This window comes from Camelina sativa, chromosome 7 (genome assembly GCF_000633955.1).
Source record: "Camelina sativa cultivar DH55 chromosome 7, Cs, whole genome shotgun sequence".
Taxonomy (NCBI): domain Eukaryota; kingdom Viridiplantae; phylum Streptophyta; class Magnoliopsida; order Brassicales; family Brassicaceae; genus Camelina; species Camelina sativa.
In genome coordinates, this window is record NC_025691.1 from 24,841,684 (window position 1) to 24,857,088 (window position 15,405).

At 31.3% G+C, this 15,405-nt stretch overlaps 3 protein-coding genes and 1 long non-coding RNA gene across 5 annotated transcripts; 1 reads left to right on the plus strand and 3 right to left on the minus strand.

Annotated features, from left to right (window-relative positions):
• On the plus strand, positions 116-2,373 carry LOC104702440. Its single transcript, XR_754002.2, has 4 exons — positions 116-427; positions 1,125-1,181; positions 1,393-1,455; positions 2,083-2,373. It is a non-coding gene; the product is annotated as an uncharacterized LOC104702440 (long non-coding RNA).
• Positions 1,189-7,063, minus strand: LOC104702439 (chaperone protein dnaJ 10-like). Of its 2 annotated transcripts, XM_010418293.2 has the most exons (11): positions 6,719-7,063; positions 6,438-6,497; positions 6,043-6,125; positions 5,783-5,942; positions 5,563-5,689; positions 5,278-5,436; positions 4,972-5,150; positions 4,796-4,876; positions 4,559-4,699; positions 4,209-4,333; positions 1,189-1,314 (listed from the first exon to the last, which is right to left on the minus strand). In XM_010418293.2, the coding sequence occupies exons 1-10, from the start codon at positions 6,803-6,805 to the stop codon at positions 4,214-4,216; spliced, it is 1,197 nt and encodes a 398-aa protein (XP_010416595.1). In that variant the 5' UTR covers positions 6,806-7,063; the 3' UTR covers positions 1,189-1,314; positions 4,209-4,213. The 2 variants fall into 2 exon arrangements, with proteins under 2 accessions (XP_010416595.1, XP_010416594.1); XM_010418292.2 differs by lacking the exon at positions 1,189-1,314 and having other exon boundaries at positions 3,957-4,333.
• On the minus strand, positions 7,529-8,806 carry LOC104702441 (putative F-box protein At1g76830). Its single transcript, XM_010418294.2, has one exon. It carries the CDS (start codon positions 8,760-8,762, stop codon positions 7,704-7,706), a length of 1,059 nt encoding a protein of 352 aa, XP_010416596.1. The 5' UTR covers positions 8,763-8,806; the 3' UTR covers positions 7,529-7,703.
• Positions 11,281-14,252, minus strand: LOC104702442 (histone-lysine N-methyltransferase ASHH1). The gene is made up of 11 exons (XM_010418296.2): positions 14,179-14,252; positions 13,937-13,990; positions 13,761-13,825; positions 13,489-13,645; positions 13,197-13,283; positions 12,923-13,007; positions 12,748-12,841; positions 12,458-12,656; positions 12,339-12,373; positions 11,778-12,237; positions 11,281-11,679 (listed from the first exon to the last, which is right to left on the minus strand). Exons 2-11 carry the CDS (start codon positions 13,955-13,957, stop codon positions 11,407-11,409), a joined length of 1,476 nt encoding a protein of 491 aa, XP_010416598.1. The 5' UTR covers positions 13,958-13,990; positions 14,179-14,252; the 3' UTR covers positions 11,281-11,406.

Genomic DNA, 15,405 nt, shown 5'->3' on the forward strand with positions numbered 1-15,405 from the left:
AAACGTAAAAAATTTATGTGTTGAATTTTGTGAAGAAAGTAATGGGCTCGGCCCATATATTTTAAAGAGTACTTTTCTCTAGTTTTTCAATATATGTTTTTATTTTTAAAAGAAAAAAAATAAAAATAAAAAAAACAAAGTCAAATTCTCACGCTTGATTCTTGAAAGCTGAAAAGTAAAAACCTTAGATCGTGTTTCAGCGATTTCTTCTTTGATCTATGTCGCCGTTGTCTTCAGCTTGTTCTTCGTCATCTTATCAGTTCACATATACAGCTCACTCTACTATTCCGCATACCAAGCTCCATAACCATACGCCACTCCTTCACCTTATCTTCCGGCGCCGGTAGAGACCATTACTGGAGTTGCAGTCTATCCTCAACCTGTTAAACTGATTTATGTTGTATACGCTTACCCTCAATACAAACAGGTTAGTTGAGTTTGAATCAGGAGTATTGATTCATAGGATATTTGGGACTCAAATTAGGGATTTACAAATTCATATGCTTTGATTTTAGGATATATTGTTGTTGACCAAAATTTTCTGTGATGTTTGTCACGGAGAGCTTGGCTCTTCAAGAAATCTACCGATCACATAAGATTTTTTATTAGTTCTTTAATAACATATTTTGAGAAAATAAGTCATCTGATTCTAGTTTTTTTTTTTTATCCCCTCTGGTTACTTAAAATGCCAAATGTGATGTATTTGCAAACCCAAACATATACGTAGTATGAATTAGTGCCAAGTTTAAAGAGTAACAACTTGTTTCTGTCATAGGTTCAACTTTAAAGTTTTTGAAATGAATATTTTTTTTCAAAAGATGAAAAAATCGGAACATAATTGTTTCATAATGATAACATAATGTTAGTTGGATGGTCCAACACCAGATAAGTTGAATGCATATATCCACATTTCTGAAAATTATAAATGAATGGATTTCAAGAGTAAGAATTATGGCTGGTCTTGATATAGTGTGTTCATATGTGAGTGCCTGGCAATGCAAAACATTGATTTATATAATTTGACAGGTCAAAATTAAAATCCATAATAATATCATTAAGCAGGTTAGAATGAGATTACTTTTGCCTAATCTTGTAAATCCTTTGGATTTCTTTGGTTTTTGTAGTTTCCTCACTCTCATGGAGTTCTTCAATGAGATACTGTGAAATTCTTGTGAACTCAGGTATATTTGTAAAAATATCTTGCAAACTTCTTTAAGAACAGATTCACCAATAATGATATTGTATGGAGCCGAGAATCAACTTGATCTACAGAACTATCAATTGCTGTAGAGAGTTTTGTATTTGGTTTATCATCTGCAAAATTGTTAGAATTACAAATTAGAGAAGCTGTTATGTTTAGACTTACAAATTCATCTCCGGTATGCTTTGTAGTTTGTATATTCTATATTGCTTCCATGGGTGGAGTTTCTTGACCTGATGTGCCAACTTGTTAAGGTATGTGAATCCAGCAACCATTTTTTTTCTTCTATTGGGATCGATGTTTTGGAGGATGTGTAGCTTATTTAGAATGGTAGAAGGCGACTTTATGAAATATATTTGTGGGTTCGGTTGGGTATGGCGTCTACTTTGTTATTTATAGTAGTAATGAAGGTGATTTAGTGCAACCTAATCTTATTCTGTGTTATCTACAATTAGTCGAATATTCTACATAATCTATATTGAAGATTTTCAGTTTATGTTTTTCCAAAATGGTAGTATTTTGTTAGTTTTTAAAATGATTTTGATTTGAGATATTATTATATATAGAGGATGTTTAGGGATTTCATTGTTCCATTTTTAAAAAGTTTTGAATGATGATTTGGAGATAATGGAGATGATAGAATCTGATTCTGTCAGTTTTGGAAAGGATTAAGTTTCGGGAGATTATGGAATTTTAATTTTATGATTGATTATTGATATTTCGATTTTAAGAATGGTTAGTTTCTAAAACCGTATGGTTTTTAAAAATAGATTTTTTGGGGTTTAAATGTCGTTAAGAGTTGATATGGTAGGTACTTAATATGATTAATTAGAATATTTTTTCTCCCTAAATATACATTTGGATACTCACTTTGCTTACAGGTTTGGGAAAAGGACAGTGTTTGGATACACATATAAGATAGGTAAGATCCGAATGAGATTATCTCCTAACTGATAGGGTCCGCGTCATTTTGACACTTTAGATTACTCATTTGCCCTTAATTTTTTTTTTGTCTCTTCTTCCTTTCTTTGAGCATAGGGGCAATATATAGAATTTTTGTAAATTTTTTTTTTCTGCTTTTTAATCTCCAATTAATAGTATAGATTTCATTCTACTAAAAATTTTCATTTTAATTAATGTTTATTAGAATGAAATCTCCCCTTATTAGAAGATTTCATTCTACTAAAAATTTTCATTTTAATTAATGTTTATTAGAATGAAATCTCCCCTTATTAGAAGATTTCATTCTACTAAAAATTTTCATTTTAATTAATGTTTATTAGAATGAAATCTCCCCTTATTAGAAGATTTCATTCTACTAAAAGAATCCAAAATAATTTGAATTAAAATTTTTAATTTATTTTAATTAATGTTTTACACAAACAATAATGTTTTAATTAATTAATCATTCTACACAAACAATTTCATTTTAATTAATGTTTTATAGAATGAAATCTCCCCTTATTAGAAAATTCCATTCTACTAAAAGAATCCAAAATAATTTGGAATAATCTAAGAAAACAATTCATAGGTAAAAATATCTTCCAACTTGTTTTTTTTTAACATATAAATTTGGTTTTTAGTTTTTAAATATATTAACTTACTTTTTTGAATTTTCATAAATTATAATATAACGAAAAAGGTAATTGAAGAAAATTTACATTAATTATTGGATTAGTCATTTATAAAACATTAATTAAAATCTCCCCTTATTAAGATTTCATTCCAAAAAAATCAAGAATAATTTAAGAAAACAATTCATAGTTAAAACTTAAAACTGTCTTCCAATTTTTATTTTTAAATTGTTATTTTTTAAAAATATTTTACGTTAATTTTTTTAAATATTAATTAATATATTGAAAAAAGTAATTAAACAAAATTTACATTATAAAATATAAAATTATCGGTGTAGTTTTAGTGTAACATCTATTAAAGATATTTTCATGTGCTTTCAACATTAACTAGATTAAGACCGAGCACGTGTTGAAATTCATTCTATTTATATTATAATTTTTATATAAAATATAATTTATGTGATTGTTTTTAAAAGTTTTTTTGGATAAAACATTATACAATAAAATCATATGCAAATATGATGGTTTGAAAAAAACACCTATTTTGTAAGTTTTATATTGTTAATGATTCTAGATAATTACACGTGCTATAACACTGGTTAAATTTTATTTTATAGAAATTTTTGTATATTTTATATTTTAAAATAAATTTTTAATATGTTGTATTAGGTTATATATGTGAAGTTATTTCAACAATGTCTATTATACATCAGGACTTGAATGCCATTATAAGACATAATTTTGTAAATTTGAATTTAAATATTCAAATTTTGACCTGTTACTCAGTAAATTTTTTAATTCAATAGATATTATATTTAAAAAATAATATTACTAAAGCTTGAATATTTTATTGATTGAACAATTTATATTTGTTTTTAAAAATTCAACTTATGGTATATCCAGAAATAAAACTATTTTTTAATTATAATAAATAATATGATAATTTATTTGTTTCACATAATAGACTTATATATAAAAATGAAAGGTGAAGTATATAGTTAACAAATTAATATGTTAAGTTAGATATCAGAAGATTTTATTTGATGAATAATTTAATAAAAGAAATTAATATGGTAAGTTAGATGATATGATTCTTTATAATATTCTCTTTAAGATTTTCGGTATAACCTATTTGTAACTAATTAATCTATCATTAATGTATAACTTATTTGTAACCAACTTATTAAAATTATATAGTCTACAAAACAAACAATGTTGTGTACTTCCGTTTTATTATAAATAGGATAATTTTCTTCTAACAAATCCCAAATTCACATTGGATCCCCCAAAACGAAAGAAAAAAACAACGAAAATTTTACATACATGGCACACAACTGCAATATCAAATATGCTAAGACTGCATGGTACATATAATATACAAAAGGGTTTTGAATAAGCAAGAAACCGCTACAGAGAGATACCTCTGATCTAACCTGAATCAATCATAGCCAGTCGAGGATTGCTTCCCTGCGCCAGGAGGTGGTGCTGGTCTTGGGAAGTAATAGTTGAATTGTTCATCTCCTAGTTTGATTTCTTCCACGTAGGGGCTTTGTGGTTCCTATTAGATTACCAAACAAGAAAACAGTTAACTAGTTTCGATTTGAACTGTTTATGAGATTGTGACTGATTCAGAGTGTTTCTACTAAACAACACAAGCATGAATGTTATGTCTATCTAACACAATTCAGACAAAGAAGATTTATCCATCCTTGAAGATGGAGAGTGATGAGTTTGGTGAAATGGAAAGATCAAAGATAAGCAAAAGGTTCATGTGAAATGATACCTGAGGACCAGAGGTGGAGTGAGATGCTTCACTGGATTTTGGTGATGTAGAGGTATCATGGTCGTGACCCCTTCCATTTCCGTTTAGTTTTTGGGGTTCACTATTTTCTAAAGGATCACTTTCACTAGCTGTTTTGGCTCTCTGTATGAATGCTTTAGGTTAGGCTTGTATCTTAATTCCCAAATCACACTCTAACAACCCGTCAGACTATAAGAAGGAAATTAAACAAGATTTTACCTGGAAGATCCTCCCTAGAGTTTTTAACCCTCTTGCTCTTGTACGAAGCTCCTCTCTTTTGGCTTCTGGATCTTGAAGAACCTGAACAAAAAGAATCATAGATAAGTTTACAAACCAGATAAACTAAACAAAGAGAGGTCAGATGTGAACATGAGTATTGTTTAAGCTAAACAAACCAGCTGACAAACTCGACAAAGAGTGGCTTCGATATCAGCAACATTGAGCTTCCACAGTGAATCAACCATCACTCTTTTATGGGTTTGAAGGTATTCCTCAAGTTCCTCCTCAGTATAATTTCCTTCAGTATTTAGCTGTCTTTTCATTTCCTCCTGCAACTGGAACAAAGCATACGCGCCTAGGATGACAATAAACAGCCAGGAAAAGAAAACTAAATCACTACATGTCTTGCTTCCAAAGAGAGAGGAACAGATTCTAGGAATCTAACAAAGAACGTTCTTGATTAGTCACTTCTTTTATCTAACCTGTTGCAGCTGTTAATTGAGATTTGATGAAATGACCTTTGTTCCTAAACCATTCAGCAACGAATGGTACTCCGAGATATATAGCTTTCTTCCCCAACTCTTTTGCTGCTTGTCTTACATATATATACCCAATTGTATTCAACATATCTACACCATAAGCTGAAGAATATCAAAGTAGAAGGGGGGAGGGGGTGAGACTCATTTCAGCATAGAGATGGCGTTGATTGAAAGAGAAAGCAAACGTGCATAATTACAAAACAGGGAACACTCTACAGAATATATTACCTGCATTTGAGAGTTTAGCTACTTCAGCTTCAGCTTTACATACAAATTCGTCTTTGTTTATAACATATTCGTAGAGTCGGTCTTTCAGAACCTCAGAGAGCTTGTCTTCTCTTTCTTTCTGGACAATCTGAAACAAAACACAATCTACAGTTTTAGCAACTTTTGTACAAGGAGGATTTGGTTTTGAGCAGGAGGGGACACTAATAAATCCAAAACTTACCCTCATTTTTTCTTGAATCTTTTTGGTATCAAACTCATCCCCTTCAGTGAAGATATCAAGTGAAGCCATTAATGCCATAGCAAGCTGTCCAATGTACCCTTCAAAAAGTTCACTACCAAAAAGCATTGCAAATATTGCAGCAGGATCGATGATTGCATCACTGAAAAATAAAGAAGAAAAAACAAGTAAGCACCAATGAAAAAAGTCCCAACACTTTTGGCACTCGTGTCAGTAAACTCGGCGAGAAAAAAGAGACTAACGTTGAGATCCCTGACTTGCCACAAGCATCATAAGCTTGGCGTTGTCCAGAATCACTTAGCACTTGATAGGCCTCTCCCAACACCTGAATAACAAGTTACTGTTTGAAAAAACTCTATCCAAAACATCCAAGATAAAGCAGATGGTAACAGAGAAAATACAAGTCTCAAGACACATCTCCACTAGCCATGTAAACCATACATAGAAGGAATTAACACCAATTCTCAATTCTTGATATATTTAGACTGTAATCAGAGAATGAGATAACCTAAAAATCCAAGAATTTTGGAGAGAAAAATTGGTACTAATGATTACAATAGACAACAAAGCTAATCACCAAAGTAAAAGTTTTCCCGAATCTGATTGGAATTTGTTAAAAAGCTCAATATAAAGTAACCTGAAAGTTTTGAGCAGCTTGAGGATCATCTGGGTTTTTATCTGGATGAACTTGGCGTGCCTGTGTACAAAATAATAAACAAAACGACCCAACACAAGAATCACTATACCGTAAAAGAAAAAAAAAAACTAGAGATTTCCAAAAGCTATAATAAATCTCTCTATCACTCCATAAAGTATAAGTCAAATTCGTGGATACTCGAATCATCATCACTCCTCCCCAAATTCATCAAACTCACCGGATCCAAACAAAACAGAAGAAACCCATAATAAAAATTGAACCTTTATGTAGTAAGCTTTCTTGATCTCAGCTTCAGTAGCAGTTGGGCTAACGCCAAGCACATCGTAGTACTCCGTTTCCTTCACCATCTATATAAAATCCTCTTTCTCTGATGAGCAAATCTCTGTTATCTTTTTCTCAAGCCTCTTGTTTTTAGTCCGACGCCGGCGACGAGATTTCAAAATCAACCGCAAGAAGCTTTTTTTTTTTGGCTCTCTTCTTTTTACTACGATACAAATATTTCAACTCAGTTTCGCTGAGTCAGATGGGTCAAACTAGAAAAAGTCTCAAACTTTTACTTTGAATGGTGCTGACTGCTGAGTGGGGTGACTTGTGAAATTGACAATGAAGAGTGAAGAAGACCAAACCATTTATATATATATATTTTTTTTTTTCTCCGCGCGGTTTGTTTTTTGTAAGCTTCTCATTGGCCCTTTTTTCCTTTTTTCCGTAGATTCTATTTTTCATAAATCATTATTATTATTATTATTTGGCAACACATCAATTAATAAACAAAAAACTTACAGATGAAGGGAAAAAAAAAAAGATTAAATTCGGAAATTCAATGGATTTTACGGATACATTTTGTTGCCAATTTTTTTTTTTTTGCTTTCTCTTTTTCTTTTTCGTATTTCTTCTTTCTTCTTTCTCTCCCTTTTCAGTCACAATTATAAAATCACAATGGGTAATGTTTGTTGTACGAGTTAATTATGATTTTGTATTAGTTAATAAGTTAATCGTTACAAAGAACTGAATTAATAAACATTTATTATTCATTATAAATAAAGAGGATGAACGTACGACAATAGAAATGTAATTACGACCAATCCCAGAACATTATTATTATATAGCATAAATAAAGATTAATTATGGACAATAGAAATGAAAACTTAACAAATCCCAATAAAAGTAAGCTTAATAATTACTAGATATATGGCTAGTACTTAGAGAATATTTAATCCCAATGAATGGACCAACGCTTGTTCTTCAGACAGGCAGAGGATTATGGACATAATCCAAGAATGTATCAACGAAACGGTTCTCATTACCTCGACCCAAAAGTTGAACCACAGATCTTCTCAATGTTTGCGTACTCATATTGTAAAAGATCACAGTGACTGACCCCTCTGTCGTAACCTTAGTTGGTGAGAAAACAAGCTCGCCTGTTCTTGTGGTACCTCGGAAGCGATCGTAGTAACGAAGTTCATTAGCAGGACCTCTAGCGTAGTCTCTCCAGTTACGAATCAGTATGCGTCGCCGTTCTTCGAAAACCGGCCAAATTTCAACGTACACATCGCCGTTTGGCTTATAAACGAAACCATTTTCGTCGTCAACCAACACAATTTTCTTTTTGTAATTGACAAGTCTCCAATTACCTATATTGATCAGATCGACTCCGTCAGGTGATGGAATGGGTTTAAATTCTTCAGAGCTGACGTTGAAGCTCATAATGTCATTCTTGGTGTGAGTATCATCATACTTGCAATGAGCTAGATAGTACAAAGTTCCTCTGTCGTCAAATACTCCATGGTGACTAACCGAAGTATGAGGAACTTTGCATTCGATTCTTCTCCAAGATTCTTCACTCGGACGTCCCACCGTCAAAACCTCATATGTAATTACGTTCCATAAATTTTCGAGATTGGACTTTATACATAACACCTTGAATTCATCCTTTATTTCATCGTATCCGAAATGAGTTTCCATCAACGTTGTTTCATCCGCTTGGGTACTTGCTAAAGCCCGACAAGTTTTCGTAGCCTGATTGTAAATCGAAAACCTATAGTATTTATCTTCTTTTACTTCATAAAAACAGATCAAACCTCGGACGGGTGGAGAAGCAATAAAAAATCCGTTTAGTGCTACAGTGAAGCTGATCTGTTTTTGAACAGACGACAACAAAGGTTCCTCCTCTTGATTTATAATGTGAAGTAACCCACGGCATCTGTTAGGTGTTCTTACGTCGTAGTCGTTGGTAGCGAGTAACACTTGGTGCCTTGTTTCTATCTTTCTGGCCAAACTACTTTCGAAACTTGTTCCTTCCATTTTTTTCTTTTCTTCTTCTTGTTTTTCTCTAGCTAAGCTAATGATATTTTGTTTGTGTTATAGACTGATGAAGGATGATAACACACCAAATTTATAGAATATGATCAGAGGTGATGACTTGTTTAGTCTCAAAACACGTTAAACAATTGCGTATAACGTTAGCCGATCAATTAGTAGTATAGAGATTATTGGACGTCAACCATCAAATTGACAGATTTTATTTCCTCTTATGTTTTAGTTCTTCAGTTATAAATGAATACCGCGTCAAAAAATATGGATTTTTGTAAAAGGTGAAAACTTGTTTACCTCTCTTTGTATAGAGATCAGTTGTTTACAAGAAAATGCATTCACACGTCAAAACTCACTCATTTTTATGAGTAATTTAGCAGAGAGATTTGGTGCCAAGATTTTCTTTCGTAGTACACATGATAAATCTACTCATCTACCACAAAATCAATTTATACATAGAAACACGTTTTTATATATCTTTTTAAAAGTTCTTAGTTTTCACTTTAATTATAATTCTTTGTAAAACTTGTTGAAAAGTTAGGTTTAAAACTTAGTCCCATAGAAGATTAATTGTATGCTTTATGTGAGGATTTAGAATTTTAATAAGAATATATAAATTTCAATATTAAGTACTATTCACCATGTTTTCTTAATATTGGTTAAATTAATTAGCGCAGGGTTCATTAATTATAAGCTACTCATTGCATGGGATCTTTACGTGGTCCGAGTACGTACCCCAACAAAAGCTATGCTAACTCTCCAAGATAACCATAAAATTTAACAGCTTAGTATAGTCATAAATTATTGGTTTTAAAACTTAGAAATCAATTTCCTATTTAGTAGTATAATTTTGGAGTTTGGAATACAACACCGAGACCTTTCAGTATCTTTTCAAGCAATGACATGAGACAATTTGCTTAAAGACCACGTATCATATAATTTACAAGACACCAAGTAACTTAGCCACAATACACGTTTTTTTTTTCCTAAGGTATTTTTTCGAAACTAGTTTCCATCATTTTTCTTTTCTACTATATATATATATATATATATATATATATATATATATATATTCTTGTGTTCTGAGACTGTAACAAAGACGTGGAATTTATGAAAACAAATCTCAGAGTTTGTTACCAACGTTGTAATTAGTAGGTGACATTTCGTTTCAAAATATGGATTTAACTTTTTCGTCGAAGGTCTTCACTTTACCACTTCGTACGTAACAGAATAATGCAAGAAGAAAAATTGGGTTTTACACGTCAAAACTTACTCATGGTATGATACTATGATAACTAATTTAGCAGAAAGATTTAACTTAAACGAAAGGTTTTCTTTTCATCGTCCACATTTAATCATCTATTACAAAATCAATTTATATATCAACGCGATTTAACTTTTTAAAATTTTTCTTTCAGTTTTAACTTTAATTCTTTGTAAAAATTGTTGAAAGGGAGGTTTAAAGGTTGTATGCTTTGTACTATGTGAGAATTTAGAAATTTTTAATAAGATTAATTATATAACTTTTGAATCTGTAATTGATTAAGCAAATTTAAAAGTTATTTACAAATGTAGTAGCAAGGGAAGAAAAGAAACAGAGCTGTATAGGTATAATTCAGTGTTAAGATTATATAATTTCAGTGTTTAAGTATTATACTCAGAGTTTTCTTAATATTGGTTAGTTAATTAGCAGGGTTACAAATTCATCCTGCAATATTTTTTGGTCAGAATGATGATTGATGATTCAAACAAAACGCAGAAGGGGGAAACAACTCATCTATCCTCCACTTGCTCTGTAGATAGTTACGAGTATGTCGATAGATCTAGTTGATGTGTAGAGTTATTCAGTTTACCTTCAGTTTAGGTCAGTATGTCGTGGGTGCTAAATCTCACACCAACAAACACCAATGAACCAACAAACACCAATGAACAGGTTGAGAAAAAGAGATAAAAAAGAGAATTGTGGTATAATCGTTAATTTGTACGACGTCTATTATATAAGTAGATGAATAAATCAGTAATTATTATTATAGTTAATCTATAGTATATGATTTACAATTGATTATAAAATACAAAATTTGAAAATTGTATATATATGAATATACTATGTAAATTGAATAAGAATTATATAGTAAACAATTTCAAAATTTTAGATTACATTAATAAAAAACAGATCTCATATTTAATAATATCATTTTTTTATATACACTTAAATGTATGCCATCAAAAGATTATTTTCTATATAGTTGTCTTTCAATTCAATAAAATATCATTTTTAACAATTAGATTCTTAACATATTTCTTTCTCAATCTTTTTTTTTTGTTAAAATATGTATTCTTTAGCATTTTAAATAAAACTAAATTATCTTCACATTTTTTAAGAAGTTAGATTATTATGTTAATACTACATTAACTTACTTTTGAGCATATTTAATATTATCAATTTAAATTATTTTTAGAATAAAATATATCCAGATCTCAACCTTAACAAAATATTTTTGAATCACAGTTAATTACTACCCTTTTTCCTCGAATCAATGGCTTAAAACTGTAATCAATAATCATAATGACTTGTAATTCCAAGACTGATCAGAACCATCCGAGTAAGTTTAGCGGGTTTTGAAGCTCATTCTTATCAGGGTTCCAAGAGCTTAACCTGGTCATCGTTCCCTGCTTCCACAGGTTTGGTCTTTGTGTCCTGTGGCTTGATGGGAGTGCAAGCAATGTTCTTTATTACACTAGAGTATAGATCAAACTCTGCCTTGAGTTTATTACAGCTTGCTTGTATCCATTTCTCCGCCACACTTGTTGCTACACTGTCTTGGCTATCTCTCTCATGCTCTTCAATGGCTGGCCTTATCTCATCGTACAATGACGAGAGCCGTACTGCTGCGTCCTTCTTCACCTCCTGGGGGAGTGCAAGCAACAATTTGCCAAACACATCATCAATACCTTGACAGGAATTTTTAGTTTGTAGCTATATTAGCTTGAAAAAGTCTTTTATACCTCGTATTTGAGAATTTCATCTTGAGCTTCTTTGGTTGCTAGTAGCTGAACCACATTGGCTATGTCAACGTGCTTCTGAGCGACATTCTTTGTCTTTCCACCTGACAACGACGGCCTGCCTCGTTTCTTTGGAAGAGACTCCGACTTAATCTTGAAAATGTTGCCACGGACCCGTGATACAATTGCAGTATTATTCTGCGATGAATCTTGTTGTGAATCTTGTGAGAGCAGCTTCACATCTTCAGCTGTTTCGGTTTTAACAGTCTCCGTGAAAACAACATCTTCCTCCATAGGAGTTGAATCCGATTGATGAACAATCAGAGCAGTAGACTCCAATTGGTTCTCTGTCGAGATATCTTTCTCTTTCTCTTCATTTGTGTTGGACTCTTCATTCTTAGAGGGCTCAGATGTAAGCTCGTCCTCTGCAGAATCATAGACTGGAATTTTATCAACTGAATACCTGGAGACAAAAGAATAGAGATGTGCTTAAGGATCAAAATCCTTTCTCACACGATCTGTGACCATCTCTATGCATCAAAAAATAAGTGAAAAGGAAATTACCGATCGTCACCATCCTCCCATACATATGTATCCTCCTGCAATGGTAGAAAGGTATAAAATTAGGTATGATAAATATCATTTTCTCCATATTTTTGACAAATGATACAATTAGGTCTTGCCTGAAAGCCACGGGACTTGGCTCCAAGAAATCCAGAACATGCGACTGCACCACAGAGACAACGGACTTTGGCACCACCGTACCATTCAAAATTATAGTCGTAAGCCAATTCAGTCCGGGGAGAGATGCTCTCTTTTGCAAAGATTCCAACCCTAACTTCTCCCAGTACATTCCACTTCCTCGTCTCACAATTTGGTCTACTGCGGGAATATAGAGAAAGAAAGAATAAGGAACGTTTTTACAGATATGAATTACTTTGAAGCATGTAAAAAAGTCCAGTTGTTTGTTTACCATGAATGATTTATAAACCTAGCAAGGCTTCCTTTCTTAGTGGCATCAATAGCCTCAGATGCATTAAGAGATATAATGTATGCATCCTTGACACCTGCCCATGTAACACAATTTTTACATCACCTAAAGCATTACAACACTCTCATCATATCTCTGTAAAGTAGTTTCTACTCACCATGAGTTTCATAAGTTTGAGCCCTACGCTTTGCTTCTTTCCATGATATTACTTCGCCACAGTACTCAATTATAAACTGTCCCGCCTGAATCATAGCATCAAATACAACCAGTCGTTTGATCAAACCCAACTAAATATTTACTTCAGAAAAGAATACATCAGCCATCTAATACGCCCGTTTGATGAATGAAGTGTGAGTGAAAATTTCATAAACCTTAGTAAAAGAGTATCAGAAATATTAAAGACACACACAATAAGAAGCTTGAATCCTCACCTTTATGTCTTCAAGAGCCACTAGTCCCCACCCACGACCTTCGGACTTAATCAACTTTGTTTTGGCGTATTCACATTTTTGGAACTTCTGTGACCAGCAAAGCATGTAAAAGTACTAAGTAACATACATCTAACTGAATAAGTTGTATGTAAGCCCACACTAGTTCAAACAGGAACTTCTAAGAACACCACCAAGCCAGAATGACACTAGAAATTTACAGTAAGATCAACAACCCTTGTGCTCTAAACATAAAAACATAGAAGAAGAAGCAAAACGCTTTAAACAAATTAACCTGATTCTTGCAATAGACACCACAAGGGCAGTATCCAGGAGTACATTCAGTGTTAGTAATCACATTCAGACATCTCTCACCACAAGCACTGTCAGGGTCTCCAAAATCAAACTTGCATTCACAGATTGAAATATCTTCTTCCTTCTGTTTCTTGTGCCTACATACAGAGAGAGGCATTGAAACAAATATGTACTTAACAACAACAACTCATATTGACAAGATAGATAACCAAAAACAAAAAAGCCACACGCATCAAAAAGAAAGGTTCTTACTTTCGATATGAGAAGTCATTCTGATAAATGTGTTCATATTGTGGCAGCTCATCTCCTTCTTGATCCTTTATTACACAAACAACGCATACGAAACAGATAAATATGTAATAAAAATTTAAAAAAAAAAAAAAAAGAAGCTACAAACCAAATCGAAATCTCTCACTCATAGAACTTACAGGATCACAAGAAAATTGCATTTTTTAGTTTTGTCAAAGATTCTCCCAATTTATCTACACAAAGAGAGAGACGATTTAGGCTTAAATCAATCTCTGGGGATTAAAGATCGACACGAACATTGGAAAAAAAAGGAAGAAACTTTGCGTCTAGAAACGAAACGAAACGAAACAAAAGTAAACGAAGTTGATTGGAAGAGCACACTATTTATATTGGTGTATGAGCAAAACTGAAGAAAGCTTACCTGAGAGAGAGAGAGAGAGAGAGAGAGAGAGAGAGTCGTTTGATTGAGAGAGAACGATGAGCGACGAAGAAGATCAATAGACGGCGTTAAAGTTTTTGTTTCACGGCGTAAAAAAGAGAAAAAAAGAAAAGTTTACCAAAAAAAAAACTTTATATTTTTTCAGTTGTAATTTTTAATACTTTACACAATCAAAATTTAGAAAAAAAAACACTAAAAGATATCCCAGATCAACATTTTTACCTTATAATATAATAATAAAAATTATTGTTATATTTATTTTTAAAAAATATTTTGTTAGAGAGAATATTTATTTTTAATATTGTAATTGTTTGGAAAATCTATATATATTTTTGAATACTAATTATTTTACACTGTTATAGCATTTAAAATTTGTTTAATGTATCTTACAGTTTTATATTGTTTGTTGGTTGTATTTCAATTATCATTTTGTAAAATATTTTGAAATAGTAATTATAATATTATAATAGAAGATTCTTAAAAATAGCACAAAAATAAGTTTATTTTAGGATATTTCTCTATTATAATTGTGAGTAAAGAAAATTTCTTTATTTATCAACTACATAAATTAGTTTTACCAACCCGTCATTGTAGAACATTAAACACATACATTTTTCTTCATAGATTGAATAGTATATCTTCGTTTTAAAAAAATCAAAGTACAACACATGAAGAAAAAATTCTACATTAATCATATGTATTATATGATAATTCAAATTTTTTTGTAAATGAAATAAAAGAATGATGATAGGGGAATCATAATTTAAAATCTTAACAAAATCTTCCAAATATAGTTATTAAAAATAATCATATTGTATACTTAGATATAAAGTCTTAGTTTTTACATTCTGACTGGTTTACAATTTTTTTAAATTAGTTAGTAATTTTCGTACATAATTAATTAGTGAGAGAAAGTAATTTTTTAAGAAACTAATAATTTTTTAAAGATTTTAATAGTCTAATATTTAAATTACGTATTTACCATTACTGAAAAATTAATCATTTGTCTTAAGACAAATGTCATTACAATGTAATTTTTACACTATATAAGGTTAACTTTATACTTCTCAACTAATATAGTAGGATATACTCAAAACAAAGATAAAAAGCTTTTTTTATTATTAAACATAATACAGATTTATAAAAAAGATTAAATTTTTCTTTTTGTTTTATAACTCTCTTGGATACACTTTTAAATTAGTCTTAAAA